Source organism: Solanum tuberosum, unplaced genomic scaffold, assembly GCF_000226075.1.
Source record: "Solanum tuberosum cultivar DM 1-3 516 R44 unplaced genomic scaffold, SolTub_3.0 scf00150, whole genome shotgun sequence".
Lineage (NCBI taxonomy): Eukaryota > Viridiplantae > Streptophyta > Magnoliopsida > Solanales > Solanaceae > Solanum > Solanum tuberosum.
Window position 1 is genome coordinate 198,531 of NW_006239073.1, and position 25,054 is coordinate 223,584.

The following is a 25,054-nucleotide window of genomic DNA, read 5'->3' on the forward strand; positions in this document are numbered from 1 at the left end:
TTGTGTTTGTATAAAGTGAGAGAAAATTGTATATACACATGCAATTACATATATATTCGTCCTATACACTTATAATTATACAATAAAAATATTCCCCTGCCCAGTTCTCTTTTGTCTTTCTCTCTTTCTCGTTTATACAACAGAGTTGTATAAATTGCGTTTCTGTTTGTATAAAGCGCGAGAAAATTGTATATACACATGCAAATATATATATATATTCGTCCTATACACTTATAATGTATAATTTATGTTTGTCAACGATTTATACAAACGAGAGGCTAACAACAATTTATACAAATGGCCTGCCAGCGAAATTATACAAATCTGAAGAGGAGCCAACGAATTATACAATTGTTTCTTTTTGTATATATGTATAGCGAAATAGACAGCTTTCACTTGTATATGTATAGCGAATAATACATATATATGTTTGCTATGGAGCGCAATTATGCAAACTTTGCTATAACATACAAATATGATTTTTTTTGTTTGCTATATGTGAAAGTTACTCTTAAAAATATATATGAAGAAAATTAGGTGAACAAACGTAAGCTTGGTTCAACTACAATATTATTTGTTGCTAATTATTCTCTAATAATTTCCTAGTCAAAATTGACTTTCTTGAATATTTAAAAAAAAATCAATGAAAACAGATTTGTTTTGGACAAATACAAATACTATTGTACAGTCAAACAATATCTATTTTAGCCAAAGCATGTGACTTTGTGTTTCACTAGTTAAACATCCAATACCACAAATATCTTAATTATTTTTAATAAAATAATTTATAGTCACACAAATGTTTATATTTTTTTTAAATCATAAATTTAGGGGGATTTTTAAACTCTTAATATATCAGTTGATTGACTTCTTGAACTTTTATATTCTTATTGACTATATTTCAATCCCTAACTTTGTAATTTCATCTCTCATTTCCTATTTTCCTAATATTTTTTATATTTTTTTTCATTCAATTAATTATTAACCAAATAAAAAATAAGGAAAAAAAGGACCAAATTTGACTTACAGTGTTGGGGGATGACCAAAACACACCAAATCCGTTATGGAAAGTATATGTCCAAATAGTAATTTAATGTCTTACATAATCCTAATTAGGAAAATATTTTAATAATCCACGTGTTCATTTTTTATTGGTTACACTACGTAAACTAGCTACTGTAACCCTCCACGCTGTATTTTCTCTACAAAAAAAACTCCGCCATTTTCAATACCTTAAAAAGCTTCTCAAAGAAAACGTTACAGCTCTTTTTTTCATAAAATTCTTAGGAAAAAAAAAGAAAAAAAACTCCGGCGGTCGGAAAATGGGTCAAAAAGGGTATCAATCGCCGGCGAAGAAAGTGTTGTCATGGATTCGGAAAAAATCGAAGAAAGTGAAAATCTTTTTGGGTTTAATCACAGCAATCGTTCTATTGGTGACTCTTAAGTTAGTTGTTCATGATCACAACCTCTTCTTTGTTATAGCTGAAGCTATTCATTTGATTGGACTTTTGGTTTTGATTTACAAATTGACAACACTCAAGACTTGCTCTGGTAATTTTGATTTCAGACATAAATTCTTTTTTATTTTCTGTTAATCTGAAAAAAAGAATATTTTTTTTGTGTAGTTTCCATTTGATTGAGCTTTGTGTTTAAATTAAACTAGAAAAATTGGTTTGTTTTGTGTTACTCTGTTACTGCTCTGTGCAAAAAAAAAAATTTGCTTTGTGTGTAAAGAGTCCTTTTTTTTATTTCTAGATGTTTCTATTTTCCACTTTTAGATGGGACATCTTGAATTTTGGAATTTGGGATATTCTTGTGGGGAGTTGGGAGAACTAAAAAATGAAATTTTGGCATTTTTAATTATATTTTTGGGCTATGGGAATGTAGCCCACCTCTACTATGTGGTGCCCTTTTATGAGATTTTTTTTATAGGTCAAATGCGGATTTTTTTTTGATAATGGGTGACACGGTGAAATTCCATTACATGACATTTGCTTGTTGTGATATCATGTTGCCTCTGTGACCCTTTCATCACTTTAAGCTTTTAGGGGTTAGGACTATATTATAATTCCTTCAACTAAACATAAAGACAAATAATCGTGCATTTTATCCTTACACCTCATACCAAAGACTCTTTAGAGAGAAACACACTTTTTGATATTTAATTGTATCTTCAACTGAATACCCCTACTAATACGACTAGACTATAAGCCTTGGGGGATATATTGTTGACCTTTCAAGGTAAGCCATTTTCTGATTAATCTATATAAGTAAAACACAATATAAATAGTGAATAAATAAATAAATTCAACACAAAGTTCAAGATTAGACAGTTGAATCTGACTAGAGGTATTGTCATGGATTATTCTAATGCTAAATGAAAGAGGGTGTGTAATTTTTCAATTTTTAAAAGGAGGGTGTGTCAGATTTGCTTCATATGTATGTCAAACTGAATATGGCTACTATAAAAGAGGGCCATTCTTTTCTTTAGACAGTTACTTGGTGACATCAAAAAGATGATTCCTTTTTCTCAAGAAAACAGAAAGTACTTGAGGACTGTAATTTTAACTTTAATGTTATAACAATGCAAATCTTTTACATTCCTGATTACGTGTTTGTTCAATTGTCTGATGCGCCTTTTGTACTCCTACAGATCGATAGATGTAAGGTAGTAGGCTATCTGTATATTCCTGTTGTATGAAATGTGTTACTTTGGAACCTTGTTATTATAGGCAGGATGCAAGAAGTCCAAATTGTTTTGCGGAACTTGTTAGATTGTCATTCTTTTTACTGGACCTGAAGAAAAGACCATTATTTTCATATGCTTTCTTCTCCTGTTTTGTTAGGTCTTTCATTGAAGACTCAAGTGCTTACAGCTATTTTTTTGGCCGTAAGATTATACTGTAGTTTCATCATGGAAGCAGATATCCACACTGTGCTAGATTTTATCACCCTTGTGGCAACAGTGTGGGTCATTTATATGATGAAGTTCAAGCTGAAGGCATCCTACATGGCAGAACTGGATAACATGCCCTTATACTATCCGGTATACACAATTTTCGTCTACAGCTCTTTTCTGTTAGATTGTTGTTAATCAAATTCTGCATTCTGCAAATTTTTGAGTAATTAATTAAGCTTTTATAGAGCAGTTACTTTTTTGTTAGAAATGTTATTTCCATGTTTTATTGTGTGATTCCATTTACTTCTGTCCATGATAAAACTTTGTTTTATTTATATTGTTTTCTCCTACCCACAATTACTTCCCTTATCTAGACTTCTATTCATTCCAAAAGAAACATTTATTATTTACGCACTAAAGGGAAGATTATGAACTTGTTGTTGGTGGGAGCCGGGTGGTAGCAGGTATTCCATGGAATTAGTCGAGGTGTGCGCAATCTGGCCTGGACATCATAGTTATAAAAAAAGTAGTTTAGATAGCAGGTATTCCATTGAATTAGTCAAGGTGTGCGCAATCTGACCTAGACATCATAGTTATAAAAAAAGTAGTTTAGACAACTAATTACGGGGCCTGGAGTCTTATTACTGCCTTTCTGGAAGTAAATAGATTCCTGACCTTCTCGGCCATGTTATTTCTACTAAGCTATATGATACAAGACAGTGACATTCTCTGTAGAGAGAAAGTCCCTTATAAATGATCTCTTGCAATTAGAATTGCTTCCTGATATTGCTTTTGAACCATGCCACTCATTTTGCACAGATAGTTCCTGCCGCAGCTTTAGCCTTCTTTGTCCATCCTACTACAAGCCATATTCTGATAAACCGAATGCTTTGGGCTTTTTGTGTATATCTGGAATCCGTCTCAGTACTGCCTCAGCTTCGCTTGATGCAGAATGTTCAGGTTCATATCTCTTCTTCTCCAAATGATTAAGAAGAAAATTCTGTCTTCTTCTTAAACTTGTCTTTTAATGAACAAAAAACTAACAGTATGTTCTGTTCTCGCATTTCAGATAATTGAGCCATTTTCAGCTCATTATGTTTTCGCACTGGGCATTGCAAGATTCTTGGGCTGTGCTCATTGGATTATTCAGGTTAGTTTTGTAGATTGTAGCGTTATCTTGTTCTCCATAACTTCTTGAATTAATAGCAGCTGTTTCAGTTCAGCTGAACTCATTGGTCTCGTGTCTTGACTTGAACTATGTATATGTATATGAAACCACTTAAATTATCAATTTTTTTAATAAGATGACATTCATTCTGAGCTCACTGACTCTAAATTTTGGATTCATCTCTACAAATAATTAAGTCCAAATGGCAACAACATACACATTTCTCCATTTTCAGCACGAATCTAAAGCTATATAATTCCGTACTTGAGAGTTACAACTATTCCTATACAGGTTTATGACACTGCTGGAGCATATATTTACTTGGCTGGACGTGGTTATTTCTGGATACCTACAGTCTTTTTGGCAGAAATGGTTCAAACGTTCATCTTGGCAGATTTCTGTTATTATTATGTAAAAAGGTGAGCCATTTAGCCCATGACTAATTCAAGTACGGCTATTCATGTGAATCCAACTTTCATTTACATGACTTTTAAACAAATCATCTTTTTTGATTTGCAGTGTCATGAGCGGCCAGTTGATCGTTCGCCTGCCAACGCCGGTTTAATACACCAAGAGACTGTAACATTTTGTTAATTCTTAAGTTATTATGTGGAATTTCTCCATCTTTTTCTTTGACAAAGAAGCAAAAGTTTTTGTTGTGGATATTGGATAGAGACCGTGACTGGAACAAACTCCATTTTGAAGAATTTGCAGAACTTTGCCCTTTTGACGAAATTTTGAGTAGTCTTTTCAGTTAAATTTTATCCGCAAATAACATTTTACATCAAACAATATTAATTTTCTCGAAGTGTTTTTAATCAAGAAACAATATGTATTAGTTAACTATGATTAACCAAAGGTCTCGGGTTGAGTCCATGTAAAAAATTATGTTGGAAGTGCCATCCCGAATGGTTCCGTAGTGTGCCATCTGAATTTAGTCGGGCTTCAATGCAGGCTCTAGACATCGGGTGGGAAACCAAAAAAAAAAGTTAGGAAAAGCATGATAGTTTAAGCCCGATGGCTCTTGAAAATACTATTTAGAACCTAAATAGGTTGTGATTCTAATTTAGTTGGATTTCAACGTGGACATCGAACAATAAGTCCCAATTTTTTTTTAATGTCTCATACAACTGACATGAGTACATCTGTTTTGATCTTCTTTGTATATCTTCGTTCCAAAAGATTAATCTTTTTTCTGGAAAACACAAGACAATCAAGTTTTTTTTTACTGTAAGATGTTGGAGCTTTTGAGGAAGATGAAAATGGAATTGGATTACACAAAGAAAATTGATCAAATCTGCAATTTGAGATGATAAGATGTTAATACAGTGACAAAGAGGGCAATACATAGAGAAATGATATACTAATTTCCAAACACACAGTTCGTAGAAAAGGCCAAATTGGTGCTTTTGGCAATGAATACTGTACCTATGATGAAGCTATAAAAAGCTTGAATCTTTCTTGAACCAAGATTATTTTCTTGGGTTTCCCATTTGGTGTCAGGATTTTTTCATATGCAGGGCTCAAATCCGAGACCTCTGATTAAGTAGGATCAACCTTATCCACTGCACAACATTCGTTGATTGTCTTTGAACCAAGATTCATATGTAAATGATCACAATCTTGCAGTTGTGTTTTGAAGTTGCTTATGTTTTAATTTGCCTTTATTTGGCATGTTGTGTATTGATGTGAGTACTTCTTTGCAGGTTGAAACAATATGAAAAATGATGGAAGGATGCAATACTATTATAATTCTCTGGCAAGGTAGGAGACTTGAGTCATACATAAGTTTGACCATGAAAATGTAATCAGATTTTGTAAATCTGATCTTATTTTCAAACTCTTATAAGAGCTTCTCAAAGAAAATTTCTCATAAAAAAAAAAGGGAGACTCAGCTGTTCGAAGAGAAGAGCTTAACGGAGATGGGGCAAAAAGGGTATCAATCACCGGTGAAGAAACTGTTGTCATGGGTTCAAAAGCAATCGAAGAAAGTGAAAATCGTTTTGTTTATCATCATGGTGATTACTCTATTGGTGACTCTCAAGTTAGCCGTTCATGATCACAACTATTTTTTTGTTATGGCTGAAGCTATTCATTTGATTGGGCTCTTGATTTTGATTTACAAATTGACAACCCTCAACACTTGCTCTGGTAATTTAATTTCACTCATGAATTCTTTTTCATTTTTTGTAGATCTGGAAAACAAATATTTTGATTTTTTGTGTGTAACTTTCATTTCATTTCATCAAATTTATGTATGCCAAATAGAACGTTGCTGCTATTAGTCGATTACCACTGGACAAGGTGTTTGTGCAATTGTTTGATGCGCGTTGTAAGGTTGAATGCTCTTGTTGTATGAAATGTGCTACTCATGATGCAACTAGTCTAAGATCGATTTGTTTTTACTTGTTAGATTGTCACTTTTTCACCTTTCGTCTGATAACTTACTTATCCTGATTTGTTAGGCCTTTCATTGAAGACTCAAATGCTTACAGTGATATTTTTGGCTGTAAGAGTATACTGTAGTTTCATCATGGAAGGAGATATCCACACTGTGTTAGATCTTATCACCCTCGTGGCAACATTGTGGATTATATATATGATGAAGTTCAAGCTAAAGACATCGTACATGGCAGATCTGGATAACATGTCCTTATACTATGTGGTAAATACAATTTCATCCACGACTCTTTTACGTTTGATTGTTGTTGAATCAAGTTCTGATTCTGCTAATTTCTTGAGTAACTTAGCTTGTATAGAACAGTTACTTTAGTTGTAAATATTATTTTCATGTTCTAATGTGTGATTCATTTACTCTGTCCATGATAAAACTTAACTTTATGTGAAGTCATCTAGACTTGTATGTGTATCTTTAGCAAAGGGAAGCAAGCAAATTAAAAGGAACAAGGTCAAAAAATTATTGTTCATGATTATGAATCTGTTGTTGGCGGGAGGTAACATGTATTTCATGAAATTAATTGAGATGCACATAAGTTGGCTCATACTGTATGAAAAAAATATTCTAACAACTAATTATGGAGCCGGAAGTCTTTTTACTGATTTCAGATCAATAGATAGTCAACTTGATGTGGTTTAGCACATTATGCATGACTTAAGTAACTCCAGTTATAGCTAAGAGAAGTTAACTGATATTGCTAATATTAGATTTTATATTCTCGTCTTACTAAATCTAGTTGCAGATATATGTGACATTGCATAGATAGTCCCTTATAAACGATTTTGAATTGTTTTTGACAGATAGTTCCTGCCGCAGTTTTGGCCTTCTTTGTCCATCCTACTGTAAAAAGTTATATTCTGATAAATCGAATGCTTTGGGCTTTTTGCGTGTATCTGGAATCCATATCAGTGTTGCCTCAGCTTCGCTTGATGCAAAATGTTCAGGTATTCATATCTCCATTTCTTTTCTACAAAGACAGAAGAAAATCGTCTTCTTCTTAAACAAAAAGTTAACAATATTTGTTTGTTACTTGCATTTTAGATACTTGAGACATTTTCAGCCCATTATGTTTTTGCATTGGGCATTGCAAGGTTTTTGGGTTGTGCTCATTGGATTATTCAGGTTAGTTTTGTAGTGTTATATATCTTGTGTTCTACGTACACATTTCTCCATTTTGATCGTCAATCTATGCTAATATAATCTCCGAACTTGAAAGTTACAACTATTTCTATGCAGGTTTATGACAATGTTGGATCACCGATTTTCTTGGATGAACGTAGTTTCTTATGGATACCTATGGTCTTTTTAGCAGAAATGGTTCAAACGTTCATTTTGGCTGATTTCTGTTATTATTACGTAAAGAGGTGAGCTATTTAGATCACAACTAATTCAAGTTATACTTTTATGAATCTAACTTCATCTACATGAGTTTTTTTTAATAAATCGTTTTCGATTTGCAGTGTTATGAGCGGCCAATTGATTATTCGTTTGCCAGTACCTGTGTAAAAGGCTTAAGAGGCTGTAATATGATTTTGTTGAATAATTCATGTGATAATGAAACTCTCAAGTTCTTATTTTTGAAATAAATTTTAGTGACTGAATCTCTTCTTTTTTGACGTTTACATTAAATAATCAGTATTTTAATTACGCAACAATATGTATTGATATTTTTCAACTATCGTCACGCTCTCTTGATATTTTTTTTATACGGTTAGACAAATATTATTCAATTTTTTGATTTCACCAGACTTTTCCAGAACAAAACCAACCGTGCGTCATTATTCGCCACGTGTACATTTCAGCACAAATTCCTAAGAAAAAACATCAAAATCTATTTCTCCTCCTTGATGGAATAGAACTATTCAATATTTCAATCCCTTTTCTGTTCAATCTGACACGTGTCACGAAGCTATAACCTCAGTAAAACGTGCCGCCGTTAGAATCCACGTGGCAGTCAAAGAAACATGCTGGTTAAATGCTTTACTTAAACGCTGGATTAATTGATCATACGTGTCATTAAAACTCTCACGTCATCGTTTCTTTTCACGCCACGTGGCATTCTTCACTACATTTACTGCTTCAATAAATACATCTCCTATTTTTTATCTTCTTCGTATATCTCTTTTGTTCCTAAAGATTCAATCTTTTTCTTGAAAAAACAAATACAAGAAAGCAAGGTTTTTTTTGTTAGTGCAAAAAAAAGAAAAAGAGAGAAGATGTTGGAGCTAATGAAGGGTGATTTTGATGAAGATGAAAATGGGATTGGATTGAGTTTAAGCTTATCAATTGGAGGAAATTACACAAAGAAAAATGATCAAGTTTTCAATTCAGATGATAAGATGTTAATAGAGTGGCAAAGGTCAAAAAAGAGGGTCTTACATAGAGAAATGATGGAGAATGAAGAATTAATTTGGAGAAAAAGCAAAATTAGTACTTCTGGCAGTGAAGGTGTAAAAAGCTTGAATCTTTTTATGAATCAAGATTCATGTGTAAATGATCATAATCTTGTAGTTCCAATTTGCGATCATCGGAATGTTGGGAAAAGGGAATCGATGAGGAAAAATTGTCGAGGTTTTAGAATTTATAACTCGAATACGAGTTATAATCAATGTAGAAGTAGTGAGTCGAATGGATCTATGGAGAGATGTTCTTCTACAATTACAAAATGCCAAAGTTCGTCTCCTAAAGGTAATCTATTTAATTTGGAGTTTATTATAGTATAATTAATAACTGCATAACTCTGATCAGCTATCAAATGATCCTATGTGGGTTTGCAGGTAGAAGTAGTAGTAATGTCATGTCCATCAAAGAGGAACAAGACCAAAAAACAGAGGAAAAGAGGAATTGTGGCATGATTCAATTGCTTTCTCGAATGCCGTGTGTTTCAGCAACCGGTAATGGCCCAAATGGGAAGACGATAAATGGATTATTGTGCAAGTATGATAACAAAATGGAGATCAATATTGTTTGTGTTTGTCATGGAAAGTCATTTTCCCCTTCTCAATTTGTGGAGCATGCTGGGGCTGTTGATTTATCCCAGCCTTTAAAACACATCACTGTAATTCCCCCCTGTTTTTGATGGAATCTAACTGATCTTTTAATTCAACTTCTTTTTTAATTTCTTATATTAAATCGAGATAGGCTTAAATGAAGCGACATGAACCATGATTTACTTATGTTAAATCGAGATAGACTTTGATTTCTTTTTGTGGTTCAAGTTGGAATTCTTTTACATGGAGTTGTGTCATTGAATTTTGAAAGCAACATAACCCCACAATGTGCGTACAATGGAAGCAATAAATAAAAATAGAATGCGAACACACGAAGTAGTACTAACAATTGGACGCAATAAATAAATAAATGAGTACAAAGTACTTCAAATAATTGAACAAAGAACAAAAAAATAAGTACCACAAACAAGCAATGTCCAAGATTCTGTAAGTTGCAACTAACACCACCAAATAATGTTAGGGTCTTTTCCATCGACCAATTTGATTGTGTCACTCTTGATCTACCATTTTGTTATAAATTAGTTGGACAAACAAAATTAATCTGGATAATAACAAATTGATGGTCAGATAAATTTGAGTCTAAATAATTACACATCTTCGATTTATAATAAATTATCGGGTAAACTTTTCCAATTATATATTTTTTTAAATTGTGTATAGGTCAAAACGTGACACATAAATTGAATAGGGGGAGTATTTCTCTTCTATATACGAAGCATTTAGTGAACATTGAATAATAAAAAGAGAAGTATCCAAAACATCTCTGAAATTGGTGTAAATTATTAGTTTCATTTTTGAATAATATCGTTTTACTTGATTAACTAAATTTAAGTACACTCCTAATCAGTCATATGACATAACAAGTGCTCTCAAACTCTTCTAGGAGCATGGAGTTCTTGATTAAAAAAATTCGAGAGAAGTGTTAAAAAAATCCTAAACTAGGCGAGAATTTAAAGAGTTGGTTTCAAGAATTGAAAGAGTTGTAGCAAGATCAAATGTATATTTAAATTAGGCTGTCAATAATTGAAGAAAAATATTTTATTTATGAATGCTTATATTTCATGACATTGAAAATATGTATTAAGACATCCCAATTTATAATACTAACAACTAAAATAAATTAGATCTATAACCTCTCTAATTAACAAATCTTAATTAAACATAAATAAGTAATATCATAAATAATAAATCCTAAACGGCTTAAGATTCTTATTACAACTTTAAATTATTATTCCAACAATAGTTCAGTGATGAAATTAATTTCATGCCAAATTCTATCAATTATAATAAAGACATAAAATCTGCTTAATATGTTGATTTAATCAATAATAAATACTACTAAAATTAGTACAATATTTAATTTAATTTAATATATTTCCTCATCTAATCATATGATTAATAATTAACTAAAAGTACTCCTAATACTAGTAGTAGTAGTACTTATTTTTTCGTGTGTAAATCCACATATATTAAAGTTTTATAATATCCCACGAGTCACCACAACACGTGTATAAAATCCTCTTTGGAACCCTTTCTCTCTCCTTTTCCCACTCTCTCTCTCTACTCACGCCTCTTTTCCGAGATCCACCACTCTCTCTACAGCAAAACCCTAGAACTCAAACCTTCCTCCTCCGCATCTAGAGAGAGAAACACACAGACTGTACATCAAACGTTCGCTCTTTCCACTGACCTGATCCGATACAAATCCAGGTATTAATGTTTAATTTTTTTGAATTAAGTTTTTTTTTTTCACGAGAACAGAGGATTCGAGTTTTTTTTCTAATATTTTTGGTTAATTTTGTGTTTAGTGCTTTAAATAGGAGTTCGATTGATTGACGATGGCAGCGGAAGCAGCAGTGGCAGTAGCGGCAGTAGCACCAGTTTCTGCTCAAGTTGTGCGTATATAAATCATTGCGTTTATTTTGTTTTGCTTTAAGCTGTGGATATTGATTGAGTTTGATGTGTTTGTGTATATAGGTTGCGAATGCATTTGTGCAGCAATACTATCATATATTGCATCATTCGCCAGGGCTTGTATTCAGGTTTTACCAGGATATAAGCAAGCTTGGACGTCCTGAAGAGGATGGATCCATGTGTATCACTACGACAATGCAAGTAAGTGCAACTGAACTAATCTTCGCGTATACTATGGTCCATGTTATTCCCTTTTCCCCTATATTGATTTTGTTGCAGAAACTTGTGAACAATGTGCCTAAATATGTGTTTGTTGGGTGAGGGAGTTGATTGATTGTGTGAAGAATAAAGGATTTGAAATCTGTTGAATTTATTTTTATTGCTTGTAGGTAAAGATCACATTTTTAGATGAAATTTCATTAATCATTATCAGTGTTAGGTGATGACATGTAAAAAATACATTTTTCTAATTAATATCTGTACATTTTAATGGAAAAAGTGGTTCTTTGTCCGTTTGTTTCAAACTAAATGCCTTACTTTGACTTTGCACATATATTGAAAAGATTGAAACTGGAATATTGTACTTAGTTGAGAGAGCATATTCTATATCGACCTTTAGGTTTATGTAGAATGATGTAGAGTGAGAAGTTTTACTTATGGGCTTTGTTAGCTGTGGAGATGTTGGGTATACTTGAGTTTTGATGCAGGCTTTTTTGGGTTTGGAGAAAATTTTATTACCTTTGAATGACTAAAACTGGTCAACCTTGAGAGGCTCACCTTTAGCTTCACTTTTTACTGCTCTTGTCTTGTTTACTCTAATGATCTTTTGAATTAGCAATGCCGGAGTTGCTAATGTTCTTTTGTTTGATGTCAAACACAGGCAATAAATGATAAGATACTCTCACTCAACTATGGAGATTTCAGAGCAGAGATCAAGTCTGTGGATGCCCAAGAATCCTTTAATGGCGGGGTGCATGTCCTTGTAACTGGATATTTGACTGGGAAAGACAACTTGATCCGGAATTTCTGTCAAACTTTCTTCCTAGCACCGCAAGATAGGGGGTACTTTGTCTTGAATGATATGTTTCGATATGTAGAGACTGCCGGTCAGCATGATACAGTCCACGTTCCAGTAATTGATGCTGTGGCTCCTGTCACGCCAGAGCAAAGTAATTGCAACAATTGTTTGGTTCTTTTGGCAATACCCTAATTAGCAACTGACAAAGTTTTTCTTTTACCAGTTGTTGCAGATCCACCTACAGTACCGCAGAATCACATTCCCGAGCAAAGCACTCCACCAGCGGAGGAAGCTGATGTGGGAGAAGTTTACAACCCATCTGAGAATGGTGATGTGACTATTGTTGAAGAGGAAGTGCCTGTGTCTGAGGTTGTCGATGAAGTCCAAGATGGCTCTGAAGTGGTAGCTGAATCTGACAACAAAACTGGGGAAGTTCCTAAGAAGTCATATGCTTCAATTGTAAGTGGTCATGGCAACAAATAACTGGATGCACATTCTTCTTAGCGTATACTTTCAAGGGTTTGATTAGCAACATTAGCACCTCTATACTCATATTTGCTACCAATAGTTTAGACATATTAGCATCTGCCAAGTCTAGTTGGTCTGTAGTCAAAGATGATTCAAGGATAGAGAAGGTCTATTCAAAATTTCTTAGTTAAGAAAATTTGCAATTTATTTCAGGTCATGCATCTCAAGGAAAGTGCTGCAACCTTCTCCCCTCCTCCAGCACCTGCTTCTAGGAAGCCTATGACAAAGAGTGTTGTGCAAGTGAATCAGCCTGCTGCCACAGCAACTGATGGCCCATATTCCAGTTCAGATACCATTGATAACATAAATAACACAGAAGGCATGCAATTGCAGAGTTTGCTTCTACTTTTTCAATCCATTTGGTGTTTTTTTTTCACTATGAGTTGTGTTGATTTCTCATTCTTGTGTTTTTAAATCACCTCCAGCAGCTGATGGCTACTCAATCTATATAAAAGGCTTGCCTATGAGTGCAACTGTGGCATTACTTGCGGATGAGTTCAAGAAGTTTGGGCCAATAAAAAATGGAGGAATTCAAGTCAGAAGTAACAGGGTATGTTTGTTTGTGCTATTTTCCTGCTAATCAAAGAAAAAAAAATCTGAATCTGTGCATTCTTTTGCTATATGTTCTTCTGCATTAATGGATTCTCTAATCATAAATTGGTTAATGGCAGCAACAGGGATTTTGTTTTGGATTTGTGGAATTTGAAGTGGAAAGTGCTGTGCAAAAAGCAATCGAGGTATCTCATCTTTATCCCTCTTGCATGTCATGTATTATAAGATGGAGCGGGTGAAATCAAGAGGAACAGTAGCTTAAATTTATTTCATCAAGTTCAAGAGTTCTGTGAAATGCATAAGAAGTCTTTGAGCAGTGAGAATCCATATGCTCTTCTTTTGTTAGTTGTTTTGAGTAACCATATTATCCACCTTCAGCAAATTGATGGCACTGGATTGAGTTAGTATTACTTTTTAAGGTCTTGATTAAATATTTAAATTGAGTCGATACTTTTAGCCCCAATTTGACTCTATCATTGTTTAGTCATCCTGCAGCGGATGATTAGTAGTTCAATGCCATGCAATATTCTAACTAGACCCTCAGTTGAAAAGAAATTTATGTCATAAGGTTTAAATTGGTAGTTCTTTACGGGTTAATTTGGGATTTAGTAAAAGATTAGGCTGAGTTTAATTGCAATTCAATTAAGAGAATGAAGGATAATTACTTAAGTTTAATTTGTCTGCTAATGTCTGGTTATTATGGTATCGCTAGTTGACCTAAACTTTCGGTTGGATTGATTTGTGTTGCCTATCAATGAATGTATTCCCTGTCGAACCTGTAAAATTCAGGTGGCTTACACGTTTGTGGATCAAATTTGGTACTTTTTAAGTTAACTACATGTTGCTTGAATAACCTTATAGAAGTGTGGCGGCTTACAGTTTTGTGGGTCCTACTTTGATACCCCTTAGCTTTTAGTATGGATATGATTAACATGGTCAATCACATTAGTTTTGTTAACAATTCTTATTGTCACCTTAGTATGGATATGATTAACATGGTCAATTCGCATTAGTTTTTCCCCATCCGATGCGTCTCTTTTCACCTGCCCAGTTTACTTTTGGTTTTGGGCTTCATTTTCTACAGGCTTCTCCAGTTCTCATTGGTGATCGGCAAGCAGTGGTTGAGGAAAAGAGGTCTACTAATTCTCGACGTAAGTTTTAACCATTTTCCTTTTAAGTAATTAGAATTACTGATGCATAATCACCAGGAAAAAATTGCATATTTGATGTGTTTTTGGTGTAGTGAAGGGCGTGTTTCCATAGTGGCTGCTTCTGTTTTGATTTTTGGAGAATATTATGTTGTTATATCACTTTCCTGGAAAAGCATTGTGAAAAGAAAAAAGTGCAGAGCAATATTATTACTTTTTCACAGTGAATCTAAATGTCTTCTCTGCTGCAGTTAACACCAGAGGTGGTGGTAGGTTTCAATCCGGAAGGGGTGGTGGATTCAGGAACGATGGAGGAAGAGGGCGAGGAAACTATGTAGGTGGCAGGGGCTATGGTCGAGATGATTTTAATGGAAGAAATGAGTTCAACAACAGGGGTGGGAATCGTGGGGGTTCATCAAACCGTGGAGGTGAAGGATATCGGCGAGCTGACAATACAGGTGGTGGGCGAATGAGTCGTGGTGGTGGAATGTCTAATGGAACAGCCAAAACCCCGACACCTCGCTATTCTGCTACAGCTTGAAGAGTAGTAGCTTAGTATTATTATTTGAATTGACATTTAAAATGATTTATTTTTAAGCTGAAGAGAAATTTTGTCAAGAGCTATGATGTTTCTCAAAAAGCTCTTTTTGCTAAGTTTTCTAGTTCAATTTTTTTTTTTCTGGTTAATCGGATGGGTGGAGGAAGGAATGAAGTTTTTTTTTTTTTTTTAAGTAGATTTCTTTGTGTAGCATACGGGTGTTGGAGCCCCTAGCAAGAGATTATACGTCATTCGTGGGCTTTTGCCTTTTTTGTATTGAATTATTGTTGGGGGCTTGTGGAAATTTATTTATTTTAATTTCTCTTTTCAGTTTGACAAAAGAAATGTTTTTATTTTATTTTGTTATATATTTGGATAAGCTTGTGCATTGGGGACGCATATTACAAACCTTGTAAAACACAAGAGTAGGGATGAGTCTGGATCTGGTATAGGCATAATGTTGAGAAAAATGAACAATGGGTCTAATTCAATCGACACTTAACAAGAATGAGCTAACGTTAGATCCAGCTCAGTCTGATATTTAAGAAGTCAAACCTTGCAAGTCTAACAAGGTTAATAACAATTGGTGCCCATTTAAGCACCAATTCACAATGAATGCACCTGCATTTTGTTGGCTAACAGCAACGTATTCATCAGAATCATATATAAGCAGACTGAGAAATCATCTAAAGTGGTCTCATTTTCATATGATAATAACAACACACTTACTGATCATAAGCATCTGATACAAGATATTTAAAGTCGACGGCCTGGAGGAATCATTCAGCAGTTTTGGGTACTGTTTATTGTTAACGAGAGAGTTCACTTGCAAACAAGATTGTTGTGTATACGAAGCTCTAAAATCTAAATCAATATTCAAAAGGAAATCATATCTAAAACACCACACCAGAGTGACAACAAGAAAATAAGTTGCTTAATCGTGAAATCTGTAATACATTAACCCACAAAATTGCAAATATCTCAACTCTGACAGTAGCCTTCTGAAATAATATAACAAGATATATTATTTTTACTTCTGGTCCATAAAAATAGTAAACATCGTATAGACAATTGAAAACTAAAGCTAAACTGCTGCTCGAGAAAATAAATAAGACTTGGATAGACAAGATACCACCTACGGCATAGAAAATGAACACTAGTTTTCCGTGTGACAGAGCAGGAACAAGTCATATTGAGGGATGCTTGCAGGAATAGCTTGCTGAACCCGACAAGCAAATATCCACCTGATCTCATGTACTTAGAAACCGAAATTACACCCCTGCACGTACTCATTTTCATAATCCACATACTTCGTCCATAGAGGCCGATATTGGGCCATTGCAATATCAAGCCATGGCTTCATATTCCCATTAAAGTGGACAACTGCAGCATTATTGATCTCTTCCATACTGATACTAGGATTATAACCAAGCCCTAAAACATGCCATGATTTGTCCAGGGGCTTTGTTGTGGAGTAAAATGTGATTAATCCTGGAGGCAGCGTACCCAATTTCCATAAGGTCCGGTTTTCATTCTGCAAAGATTAGAAGCCCTCTTTAGTTAAAATAGTAAAAACGTGTATTTCAGACTGTACAAGTCTAACTAATTAAAATGCGGTGCAGCATGTCACCTTAGAAGTTGGAAAACAGGCAGATCCGTGCTTAATAAGAACATGCAAGACAACAGGAGGGTTTGTACGAAGGAAAATAAGTGATTTTCGTACAAATTTTCTTGTATTTGGTACATAGATAAAATATTATTTTCTAAAGTATTTGTGTATAATCCAGACAAAACTATTGGAGTTGGAGGTAGGGAGGGGTGTAAGTTAGTGGGGATGAACTATGGTAGTGGAGTGTGTTGAAGGATGGGGATGAAACAATTGATGTGGAATGTGATGTGTGGAACTTGTTTTCCGTACTTCTAATTTTCATCATTTCTAAGGAACAATACTCTTTAGAAAATATGTTCTCCAAAAATTTCGACCAACCAAACATGGAAAATTTGAAAGACACTTTTTTGGAAACTATTTTTCTCCATACCAAACACACCCAAGAACTACCCATAAAAAGTTGTAATCTAACATTTCTGGAATAAATATAACTCTACTAATGCTATGTTCTGTTTAATGTGGCACATTTTTTCCTCTATAGTCTGTTTCCAGAAGAATGACACATTTATATATTTTATTTTTTTTGAAACTTGGTAACTTTGACACATTTATATATTTTGAAACACTTAAATTTTGAATTTCCCATTTACTCTTAATAATATGCTTTTATAGCCACATAAATATTATGGCAGGGATTAAGACCACAAGTTCAAAAGTCCTTGCTTTCTAGAACTTCATCCGCAGATAAAATTGCCACATAAATGCAATGGATGGATAGTATATCTTACCCGAGTCTGCCAATAATGGTATTCCTCCGTGAGCTTCTCCCTCCTCCAAGCATCCAAATCAAAGAAGTTCATTCCATAAGCCCATGCACACGCTTTGGGGTTGAACTTAGACTTGATCAAAGGATGAGAGAAATTCATGTATTGTGCATAACGATGAAATGAACCAAAACATGTCTCCACAGCTCCATTCACCTTACCACCCATATCTATCTTCCATAGACCTGTCAAATCCTTCTGAACAACTATATCATCGTCCAAGAACAATATCCTGTGCAACTTGGGGTACAATTCTGGTAAATAGAATCTAATGTGGTTCAATATGGAGAGATACTTCGGGTTTCTGAATTTCATATTAGTTGTATCCTTTGTTGCATTTTCGAGCTTATTCTCGAAGTAAAACTGCTGAAGCTTTGCAGATTCAAGCTGCTTAAGTACCGGAACATAAGAAGAATTCAGGAAGTTATAATCCTCGACCGCCTTCACTTCGATAAAAGCCCCATTATATTCTTTCATCTTGAACATAACTTGCATAGCCCCAAGATTCATTTTATCAGTCACCACGTGAAACACATGCTTCGATGGGTCATTCGAGTTTTTAACTGCTGAATTCACCACAACTGAAGCAGCAAGCACATTGTCAGAGAAGATTGCATAATGATAAAGGCTAGGATCCTCAAATTCTGGTGGAGTAGGCTTCCCATCATCTGTATACTTATCAGGATGAGTGATTCGCTCATCCATTAACCTCATTGCCAAACAATGCACGCTCTTCGGGATAGACTTGGCAGCAATCAAGCTCGAGAAAGCACCTTGCTTCTTCGCCTTCATTAGCTGCTCATTGACGGCAAATATTGTATCTTTCAGCTTCTGAATCTTTAATTGATTATCAAATGACTCTTTCGCCTCAGCAACAACTTGCCGGGTGGCTTTAATCCTTTCCTTCACCTCCTTCTCAAACTGCCTAAGTACCGACTCATTCATTGAGTTACCATCCGAGTCAAACAGTGTGCGGTATAAAGGTTTTGAAGTCAGATCGCTAAAGTTCCTAGATAACTCAGCAAAAACTCGAACGAGTTTTGAGTTCTCAAGCTTCAGCTTCCGAGCATAGGAAGCATAAGCCAGAACCAATGAACGGTGATCATCTGCTTGCTTCTTGATCTGATCTAGCCGCGGCTTCAATGGATCAGATTTTAGAGCCAACACCGACCTTCGTAATGATCCAACTCCTCTAAAATCACGTGTAATTCCCTATTCAACCACATTTGACACTGTCAATACAAAACCTACTTAGGGATAAAGAAAGATCCAAGAAAAATTATGCAATTCATGCATATTAAAACTCAGAAATCATAAAAACCTCGTGGAATCAGACAAGCTCAACAACAAGTCTAGAATCACTACGCACGGACAAGTATTTCAAAACTCATGAGATGATAATAACCAATCAAATCTTTCTAGAATAAGATCTTACTAACTAGAGAATAAAACATAGTGTAAAAATGTTTCACAATCAAAGCTTCCAGATTGAGATCCTAATAACGTGCATATTTAGTAAAAAATCACAAAAAATTAATCATATTACTATGTTTCCAGATTTAGATCTAAGTAACTTGATAACACGCACATACTCAAAAATTAACAAAATATTAAGTAAAGTATCACGAGATCACAACTCAATAAGAAAATGTGACAACTCAATAAGAAAAAAAATACACAGATTATAGGTTAACCGACAGTAAATCAATAAATGAGAAGGGAGAAATTGCGAAGGTAAGTACTTACGACGCCGAGATCAGAGGGATCTGCAGAGGAAGTGTAGAGAGAAGAGAGAGCTAAGAGAAGGAAAACAGCGACAGTGAGAAAAGACACGAAGAGGTTGAAGGTGAGCCGTATTCCGGTGCCGGTGACCGTACGGGAGCTCCGCAGAGCCATTTTTGTTAAGCAAGTCTCCGTTTCCGAGATATAATGCTTGCTTTCACTTTTATGGTTGAGAGAGAGAGGAGTATTTATTGTTTAATTTTATGAGTGTGATTATTTCACACTTTGAAAGATGAATGGATGGAGAAATTGGAGAGAGGCAACTGGCGAGTGAGGAAGAAACGCGGATTTGACGGTGGAGTTGGGTATGGGTCCCACGTTTTGATAAAGCAAGTGGGTCCTACTCTATGATACTAATAACTTTATTTCATATTTAGTTGAGATAAAATTGTTAGATAAATTGTTATCTCGTAATTGTTGTTATATTTTTATTCCATATTAAATATAGGATAACAATTTTGAACAATTAATTTATTTTTCAAAAACGTGCCTTTACTTTTATTACACGCTGTATTTGTCTCTAACTTGAAATTTTGCAATTATTGGCAATTTCACATTGTGCTTAATAAATTGTTTGAGGACTAAACAAGTACAATAATGAAACTAATTAGAGCTATATAAAAGTAGTTTGCAAGGCCCAATTTCGTCGTAGCCCAACCCATAGTGTTGGGGATTAAATAGGTGTTGCTGATCGATCAAAATAATTAGATTTATTAGTCTTACAAAGAAGGGAAAATTACGCGGTTAAGCAAACTTATACTACTTAATTACTCATCATAGCTATAGTTTGGTATAATTACCACTCACGACTAACATTATACATTAATTACGCGGACTGACTTCGAGTTTGTATAATTAGCCACATTTATATATGTATAATTCGCCAGAATATACAAATACATATGTATAATATACAATTATCTAACCTATATACATATACAATTCACCTCTCGCCCACTCTCTGCCCTCTCTCGCTCGCCTCTCTCCTCCCTCTCCCAATCTCGCTTGCCATATATACAAATAAATATGTATAATATACAATTATCTAACCTATATACATATACAATTCACCTCTCTCCCACTCCCTGCCCTCTCTCGCTCGCCTCTCTCCTCCCTCTCCCAATCTCGCTTGCCATATATACAAATAAATATGTATAATATACAATTATCTAACCTATATACATATACAATTCACCTCTCTCCCACTCCCTGCCCTCTCTCGCTCGCCTCTCTCCTCCCTCTCCCAATCTCGCTTGCCATATATACAAATAAATATGTATAATATACAATTATCTAACCTATATACATATACAATTCACCTCTCTCCCACTCCCTGCCCTCTCTCGCTCGCCTCTCTCCTCCCTCTCCCAATCTCGCTTGCCATATATACAAATAAATATGTATAATATACAATTATCTAACCTATATACATATACAATTCACCTCTCTCCCACTCCCTGCCCTCTCTCGCTCGCCTCTCTCCTCCCTCTCCCAATCTCGCTTGCCATATATACAAATAAATATGTATAATATACAATTATCTAACCTATATACATATACAACTCACCTTTCTCCTACTCTTTGCCCCCTCTCTCTCGCCTCTCTCCTCCCTATAACATGTAGCTACGAATTGTAATTATCAAACTATAGCTATGGAGAGTAATTGGGCTATTTTTGAGTGGCTATATGTGAAAGTTCCCCTATAAAGAAGGTATAATGTCGTGTACACATTATATAGTTGTTACACAATACTAATAATAGCCAAATATACACAAAGTATATATTTTTTTGTATCAAAATATATATCGTTTTTGTATATCATACCTAATATATAAAACATATAGAGTATATAGTAATAATCTAGTATCTAGTATTTAGTTAATATCAAAGACTATTCAAGTACATTTTTAAAGATAAAATTTAAAAGGATATATTTACGTTAATCATCCTAAAGGTGTGATTTGCTCAATATTTTCGTATTATTAAGAATGTAAAAAAAATTCGTTACATCTATGCATATGATATAAATTCCCTTTTAACATGTAATGCTTGATGAAGGGGATGCTATTTTAATTTGTCACTATTAAGATAGTTAAATGAAGAAATAAATGATAATAACTCCGAAATTGTATCACTAATATAAACACTCCAAAAGTTAGTTAGTATTTTTTCCTTAACAAACTACAAAGTTAGTTAATTACAATTAAAAATAGTTCAAAAAATAGTCCCATTTCCCTCTCTTTTTCTTTCTTGCTCTCTGCTTCTACATTTCTTCTGCAACTTTCACTATCATCATCTTCTTCTTCTTGTTCAAACTCGGAATCAAGAAGAAACTCATCAAGATCATGTCTGAAGATAAATGCGAAAATGGCCACAATAAGAAACAAAAGATGAAGTCTGCAGTACAAGAAGAAGCAGAGTATAAACCAATTCTGCAAGAATTATTTTCTCCAATGAACGCAAACTTCATGATCCCGGTATTAATTCTGCTTATCTGATTCCAATTTTCTTTTTAACCATCACCATTTATGTATTCTGTTCTGTGGTTTAATGATTGAGTTGAAAAAATGATCTTCTTTCTTGATTTAGGATACAATTGAATCTGCTAATCGAAGCACAGATCTTTTTCCTCTCCAGAACAAATATATTGAGCAAGGGTACATTTTCTTTCATGAATTACAAAATGTCCTTAATTTTATGTACTTTTTTTTTTCTTTTCGAAAAATGATGTCTTAACATGAGTTCTTGGATCAGTGAAGAAATTCCGTCATCTGTAGCTGTGGAAGCGAATCAAAGTTCCAAAGTAGTACTGTCAAAAAGGAAAAGGTCTAATCTTGAAATTGTTGAAGAATTGCCAAAAGGATCAATCGAGGATAGTGAAAACGATTTTGGTTCGATAAATTTGCTGATTAGTCTGATGGAGACATGTTTTGACCTGAACTCTGAAGATGCTATGGAAATGTAAATGCAATTCTGATAGATTTAGTGACCAAAAAGAGTATGTAGATGTGACCAATTTTCCAATCTGATGAGTCTGATGAAGATTACATTCCTTGATCTGAAGTCTGAAGATGCAATAGAAAGGTAAATGCAATTCATAAATAGATTTAGTGACCAAAAACACTACTAATATAGAAGAGAACAGTATGTAGATTGTGACCAATTTTCTTTGTTTTGTATCAGCAAGAAAATGCTATTTGGATAAGGAAGGCCTAATGACTTTTACTGTTTTAATCTTGCTTTAGACATAATTGCCAAATCTCTATTGCATCAGTGTTGCTTCATTACACTAGCTGATCTGCAGATTCTTCCCCCAACTCCCTTATGTGTAGCTATATTGTGTGATCCTGAAAAGGAGAGGTAAGGATTGCCCGATAAGGAGGTGCGAGAGGTTGGCAGTAAGGGTTTGAGGAGGGGTAAAGGTAGGCCTAAGAAGTACTGGGGTGAAGTGATTAGTCAGGAAATGTCATAACTTCTGATAAGAGGGAGTGGAGGTCGAGAATTAAGATAGAAGCTTAATAGGTAGTAGAGTGTTTTGCTAATGTATTTTTGTATCTTGTTGATTGTTCCTGCTTGTTGCTAATGTCCATTAGAAACAACCTTTCTACGTCTCCAGTTAGTGGTAAGGTATGCCTACACACCACGCTCCCAAACCTTTCTACGTCTCCAGTTGCAAGTAGACAAAATTGAGCCAGACAGCAAAATAACCTTTGATAAAACAGCACTACTTGACTACTGTTGAGATTTGGGATCTCATTTTACTTAACATAGAGACAGATATGGAATAAAACTCTGCCTGTGTGAGCCTGTTTATATTGTTGGTTCCGAGCTTGGATATACGAAGAGGGTTACCGTAGTTTTACTACTAGTGCAGAACTAGTCAATATATGATGAATTCTAACAATACCAAAAGAAATGAGCATAAATTGAGAGGCATATAGCCAACCTAGACTTGGTTGAGATTCAGACATAGTTCATACCGATAAAATGTTTAGTTCTTGTCACATGAAGGGATAAACATACAAGGAATTCACAAACAATTTCAAAACTAGAAAGTACTACAAACAATTTCTAGTTTTATTCATAGAAACTAGAAAGTAATATCAAAACTCTCAATCTCCACAATGAACCTTCTTGTTATTCTTGCTCACATGGTGTATCCATTTAAGCTCTTTAATTGCCTTAGAAATCCTCACAAAATTAGACCTTCCAATTCCCAAATTCATATTCCTAGCTGATAACTTTAGTGCCTGTAAGCAACACAACTGATCAATGTGCTCATTTATCTGTTCTACTTTTACATAGCTCTTCACTTCTTCTTTTTTCTTCATCTTCTTATTCTTTTTATTATCTCTATTTTCTTTCTTTATAGAGTCGATTTCGTACTTTTCCCATAACAAATCCATTCCTTCACCACTGCTATTACTAGCATTGTGCCTTTCCTCATAAAATTTGCATCCCAATGTCCTTTTCCAATCTTTTGCTTTATGGAACTTTGTCCCCTTTGTCTCAATTTTCTTCTCTTCGAACACATCAAGTTCTTTCAAGAAGTCTTCAAGTATCTTCTTCTTCATTATGCCCCTAGTACTACTCATTTCAGCTGAATTTTCTCCCAGTATATTTCTTAAATAAAGATCATCACCACATATGGCTGTACTAGAGCCTAATTCATAACATGATGACTCAAGAATTGAACTTTCATTCCCCTCAGCTGATTTACAGTCCTAGAAGTCAACTACATTAAAAAAAAATGGGGGTGGGGGAATGGGAAATGATGGAGGGGATTACAACATAGAGAATCAAACTTCACCAACAAGGTGAAAGTTTAGCCAACAAACTGAGCTACCAAAATTCCCCAAAATTCTATTGAGTTTCAACAAGAATTGAGCTTTCACTTCCATTAGCTGATTTACAATCCAAGAATTCAAAAGGGTGTCCTAAAAACACCATTTTGAAGACTTTAACCTTAATGTTTATGCAGAGAGAATAATACTAAACTTGTTTGATTAAAAAAAAAAAGATCTTTGGGGTTGATGGAAAATAGCAAAGGGGAGTGGTAATGGAGAGAAAAGATAGGATTTTAACAAGTTGAAGAAAGATTAGAATGGAGTAAGAGAAGCAAAGAAGAGGACGAAGGGAGAGGAAGTCAAAGATAAAAAGAGTAGAAAATTGAGTATTTGTAGAATTGATAGATAAGAACAGCTCAGACATTTTTATTCCTGAAGAATAGTAGTGGAGAACAAGGGGGGAATTGAAAAATGGAAGATGGAGGAGAAATGGGGGAAGAATAAGTAAAAGAAGAATCTTGTGCCCTGTAAAAACAGTGTTGTGACTTGTTAAGTTGTGATGGTAAATGCGGCGTTAATAAAGGACTCTCTCTATATACACACATCTGTTTGCCTAGGTGTGTGATTTAATTTTGAAACAATGAGAATACACAGTCAAATCTCTATATAATGATTGCAAAATTATATTGAAATGGCAAGTAGAAACTAAGCAATCAAGACCTCTGTTATGGTCATGGAGATGCACTTTTTAGCATCCAATTCTGTTTACAAACACAATTCTTCAAGCAATAGATAAGATTACATTTAGATCAGGAATA

General features: G+C 34.4%; 5 protein-coding genes across 9 annotated transcripts; 4 read left to right on the forward strand and 1 right to left on the reverse strand.

The window, feature by feature from the left end:
• Positions 1 to 1,224: 1,224 nt before the first annotated feature.
• On the forward strand, positions 1,225 to 4,868 carry LOC102593152 (putative ER lumen protein-retaining receptor C28H8.4). The gene is made up of 6 exons (XM_006352613.2): positions 1,225 to 1,551; positions 2,847 to 3,046; positions 3,719 to 3,859; positions 3,969 to 4,049; positions 4,359 to 4,486; positions 4,587 to 4,868. Exons 1-6 carry the CDS (start codon positions 1,323 to 1,325, stop codon positions 4,630 to 4,632), a joined length of 825 nt encoding a protein of 274 aa, XP_006352675.1. The 5' UTR covers positions 1,225 to 1,322; the 3' UTR covers positions 4,633 to 4,868.
• Positions 4,869 to 5,196: 328 nt separating this feature from the next.
• Positions 5,197 to 8,065, forward strand: LOC102593489 (putative ER lumen protein-retaining receptor C28H8.4). Of its 2 annotated transcripts, XM_015311025.1 has the most exons (7): positions 5,197 to 5,674; positions 5,774 to 6,218; positions 6,533 to 6,732; positions 7,326 to 7,469; positions 7,567 to 7,647; positions 7,762 to 7,889; positions 7,986 to 8,065. In XM_015311025.1, exons 2-7 carry the CDS (start codon positions 5,990 to 5,992, stop codon positions 8,029 to 8,031), a joined length of 828 nt encoding a protein of 275 aa, XP_015166511.1. In that variant the 5' UTR covers positions 5,197 to 5,674; positions 5,774 to 5,989; the 3' UTR covers positions 8,032 to 8,065. The 2 variants fall into 2 exon arrangements, with proteins under 2 accessions (XP_015166511.1, XP_006352676.1); XM_006352614.2 differs by having other exon boundaries at positions 5,197 to 6,218.
• Positions 8,066 to 8,676: 611 nt separating this feature from the next.
• On the forward strand, positions 8,677 to 9,626 carry LOC102593813 (ninja-family protein AFP3). Its single transcript, XM_006352615.2, has 2 exons — positions 8,677 to 9,213; positions 9,303 to 9,626. The coding sequence occupies exons 1-2, from the start codon at positions 8,742 to 8,744 to the stop codon at positions 9,602 to 9,604; spliced, it is 774 nt and encodes a 257-aa protein (XP_006352677.2). The 5' UTR covers positions 8,677 to 8,741; the 3' UTR covers positions 9,605 to 9,626.
• Positions 9,627 to 11,054: 1,428 nt separating this feature from the next.
• Positions 11,055 to 15,556, forward strand: LOC102594129 (putative G3BP-like protein). 4 transcript variants are annotated; one of them, XM_006352616.2, is made up of 10 exons: positions 11,055 to 11,246; positions 11,345 to 11,431; positions 11,514 to 11,651; positions 12,331 to 12,619; positions 12,692 to 12,927; positions 13,150 to 13,315; positions 13,422 to 13,546; positions 13,668 to 13,733; positions 14,633 to 14,699; positions 14,948 to 15,556. In XM_006352616.2, the coding sequence occupies exons 2-10, from the start codon at positions 11,375 to 11,377 to the stop codon at positions 15,235 to 15,237; spliced, it is 1,434 nt and encodes a 477-aa protein (XP_006352678.1). In that variant the 5' UTR covers positions 11,055 to 11,246; positions 11,345 to 11,374; the 3' UTR covers positions 15,238 to 15,556. The 4 variants fall into 4 exon arrangements, with proteins under 4 accessions (XP_006352678.1, XP_006352680.1, XP_006352679.1 ...); XM_006352618.2 differs by having other exon boundaries at positions 13,674 to 13,733; XM_006352617.2 differs by having other exon boundaries at positions 13,425 to 13,546.
• Positions 15,557 to 16,146: 590 nt separating this feature from the next.
• Positions 16,147 to 19,696, reverse strand: LOC102595127 (galacturonosyltransferase 8). The gene is made up of 3 exons (XM_006352620.2): positions 19,414 to 19,696; positions 17,632 to 18,879; positions 16,147 to 16,768 (listed from the first exon to the last, which is right to left on the reverse strand). The coding sequence occupies exons 1-3, from the start codon at positions 19,561 to 19,563 to the stop codon at positions 16,493 to 16,495; spliced, it is 1,674 nt and encodes a 557-aa protein (XP_006352682.1). The 5' UTR covers positions 19,564 to 19,696; the 3' UTR covers positions 16,147 to 16,492.
• Between the last annotated feature and the right edge of the window lie 5,358 nt (positions 19,697 to 25,054).

Bases quoted from the DNA above. Each gene is read 5' to 3' on its own strand.
- LOC102593152 (XM_006352613.2), top strand. From the start codon at position 1,323: ATGGGTCAAAAAGGGTATCAATCGCCGGCGAAGAAAGTGTTGTCATGG. The intron at 1,552-2,846 runs GTAATTTTGATT...CTGTTTTGTTAG, and splicing joins AACACTCAAGACTTGCTCTG to GTCTTTCATTGAAGACTCAA. The intron at 3,047-3,718 runs GTATACACAATT...CATTTTGCACAG, and splicing joins ACATGCCCTTATACTATCCG to ATAGTTCCTGCCGCAGCTTT.
- LOC102593489 (XM_006352614.2), top strand. From the start codon at position 5,990: ATGGGGCAAAAAGGGTATCAATCACCGGTGAAGAAACTGTTGTCATGG. The intron at 7,470-7,566 runs GTATTCATATCT...CTTGCATTTTAG, and splicing joins GCTTGATGCAAAATGTTCAG to ATACTTGAGACATTTTCAGC. The intron at 7,648-7,761 runs GTTAGTTTTGTA...ATTTCTATGCAG, and splicing joins GTGCTCATTGGATTATTCAG to GTTTATGACAATGTTGGATC.
- LOC102593813 (XM_006352615.2), top strand. From the start codon at position 8,742: ATGTTGGAGCTAATGAAGGGTGATTTTGATGAAGATGAAAATGGGATT. The intron at 9,214-9,302 runs GTAATCTATTTA...GTGGGTTTGCAG, and splicing joins CCAAAGTTCGTCTCCTAAAG to GTAGAAGTAGTAGTAATGTC.
- LOC102594129 (XM_006352616.2), top strand. From the start codon at position 11,375: ATGGCAGCGGAAGCAGCAGTGGCAGTAGCGGCAGTAGCACCAGTTTCT. The intron at 11,652-12,330 runs GTAAGTGCAACT...TGTCAAACACAG, and splicing joins GTATCACTACGACAATGCAA to GCAATAAATGATAAGATACT. The intron at 12,928-13,149 runs GTAAGTGGTCAT...AATTTATTTCAG, and splicing joins AGAAGTCATATGCTTCAATT to GTCATGCATCTCAAGGAAAG.
- LOC102595127 (XM_006352620.2), bottom strand. From the start codon at position 19,563: ATGGCTCTGCGGAGCTCCCGTACGGTCACCGGCACCGGAATACGGCTC. The intron at 18,880-19,413 runs GTAAGTACTTAC...GTGGTTGAATAG, and splicing joins ATCCCTCTGATCTCGGCGTC to GGAATTACACGTGATTTTAG. The intron at 16,769-17,631 runs GTAAGATATACT...TAATCTTTGCAG, and splicing joins ACCATTATTGGCAGACTCGG to AATGAAAACCGGACCTTATG.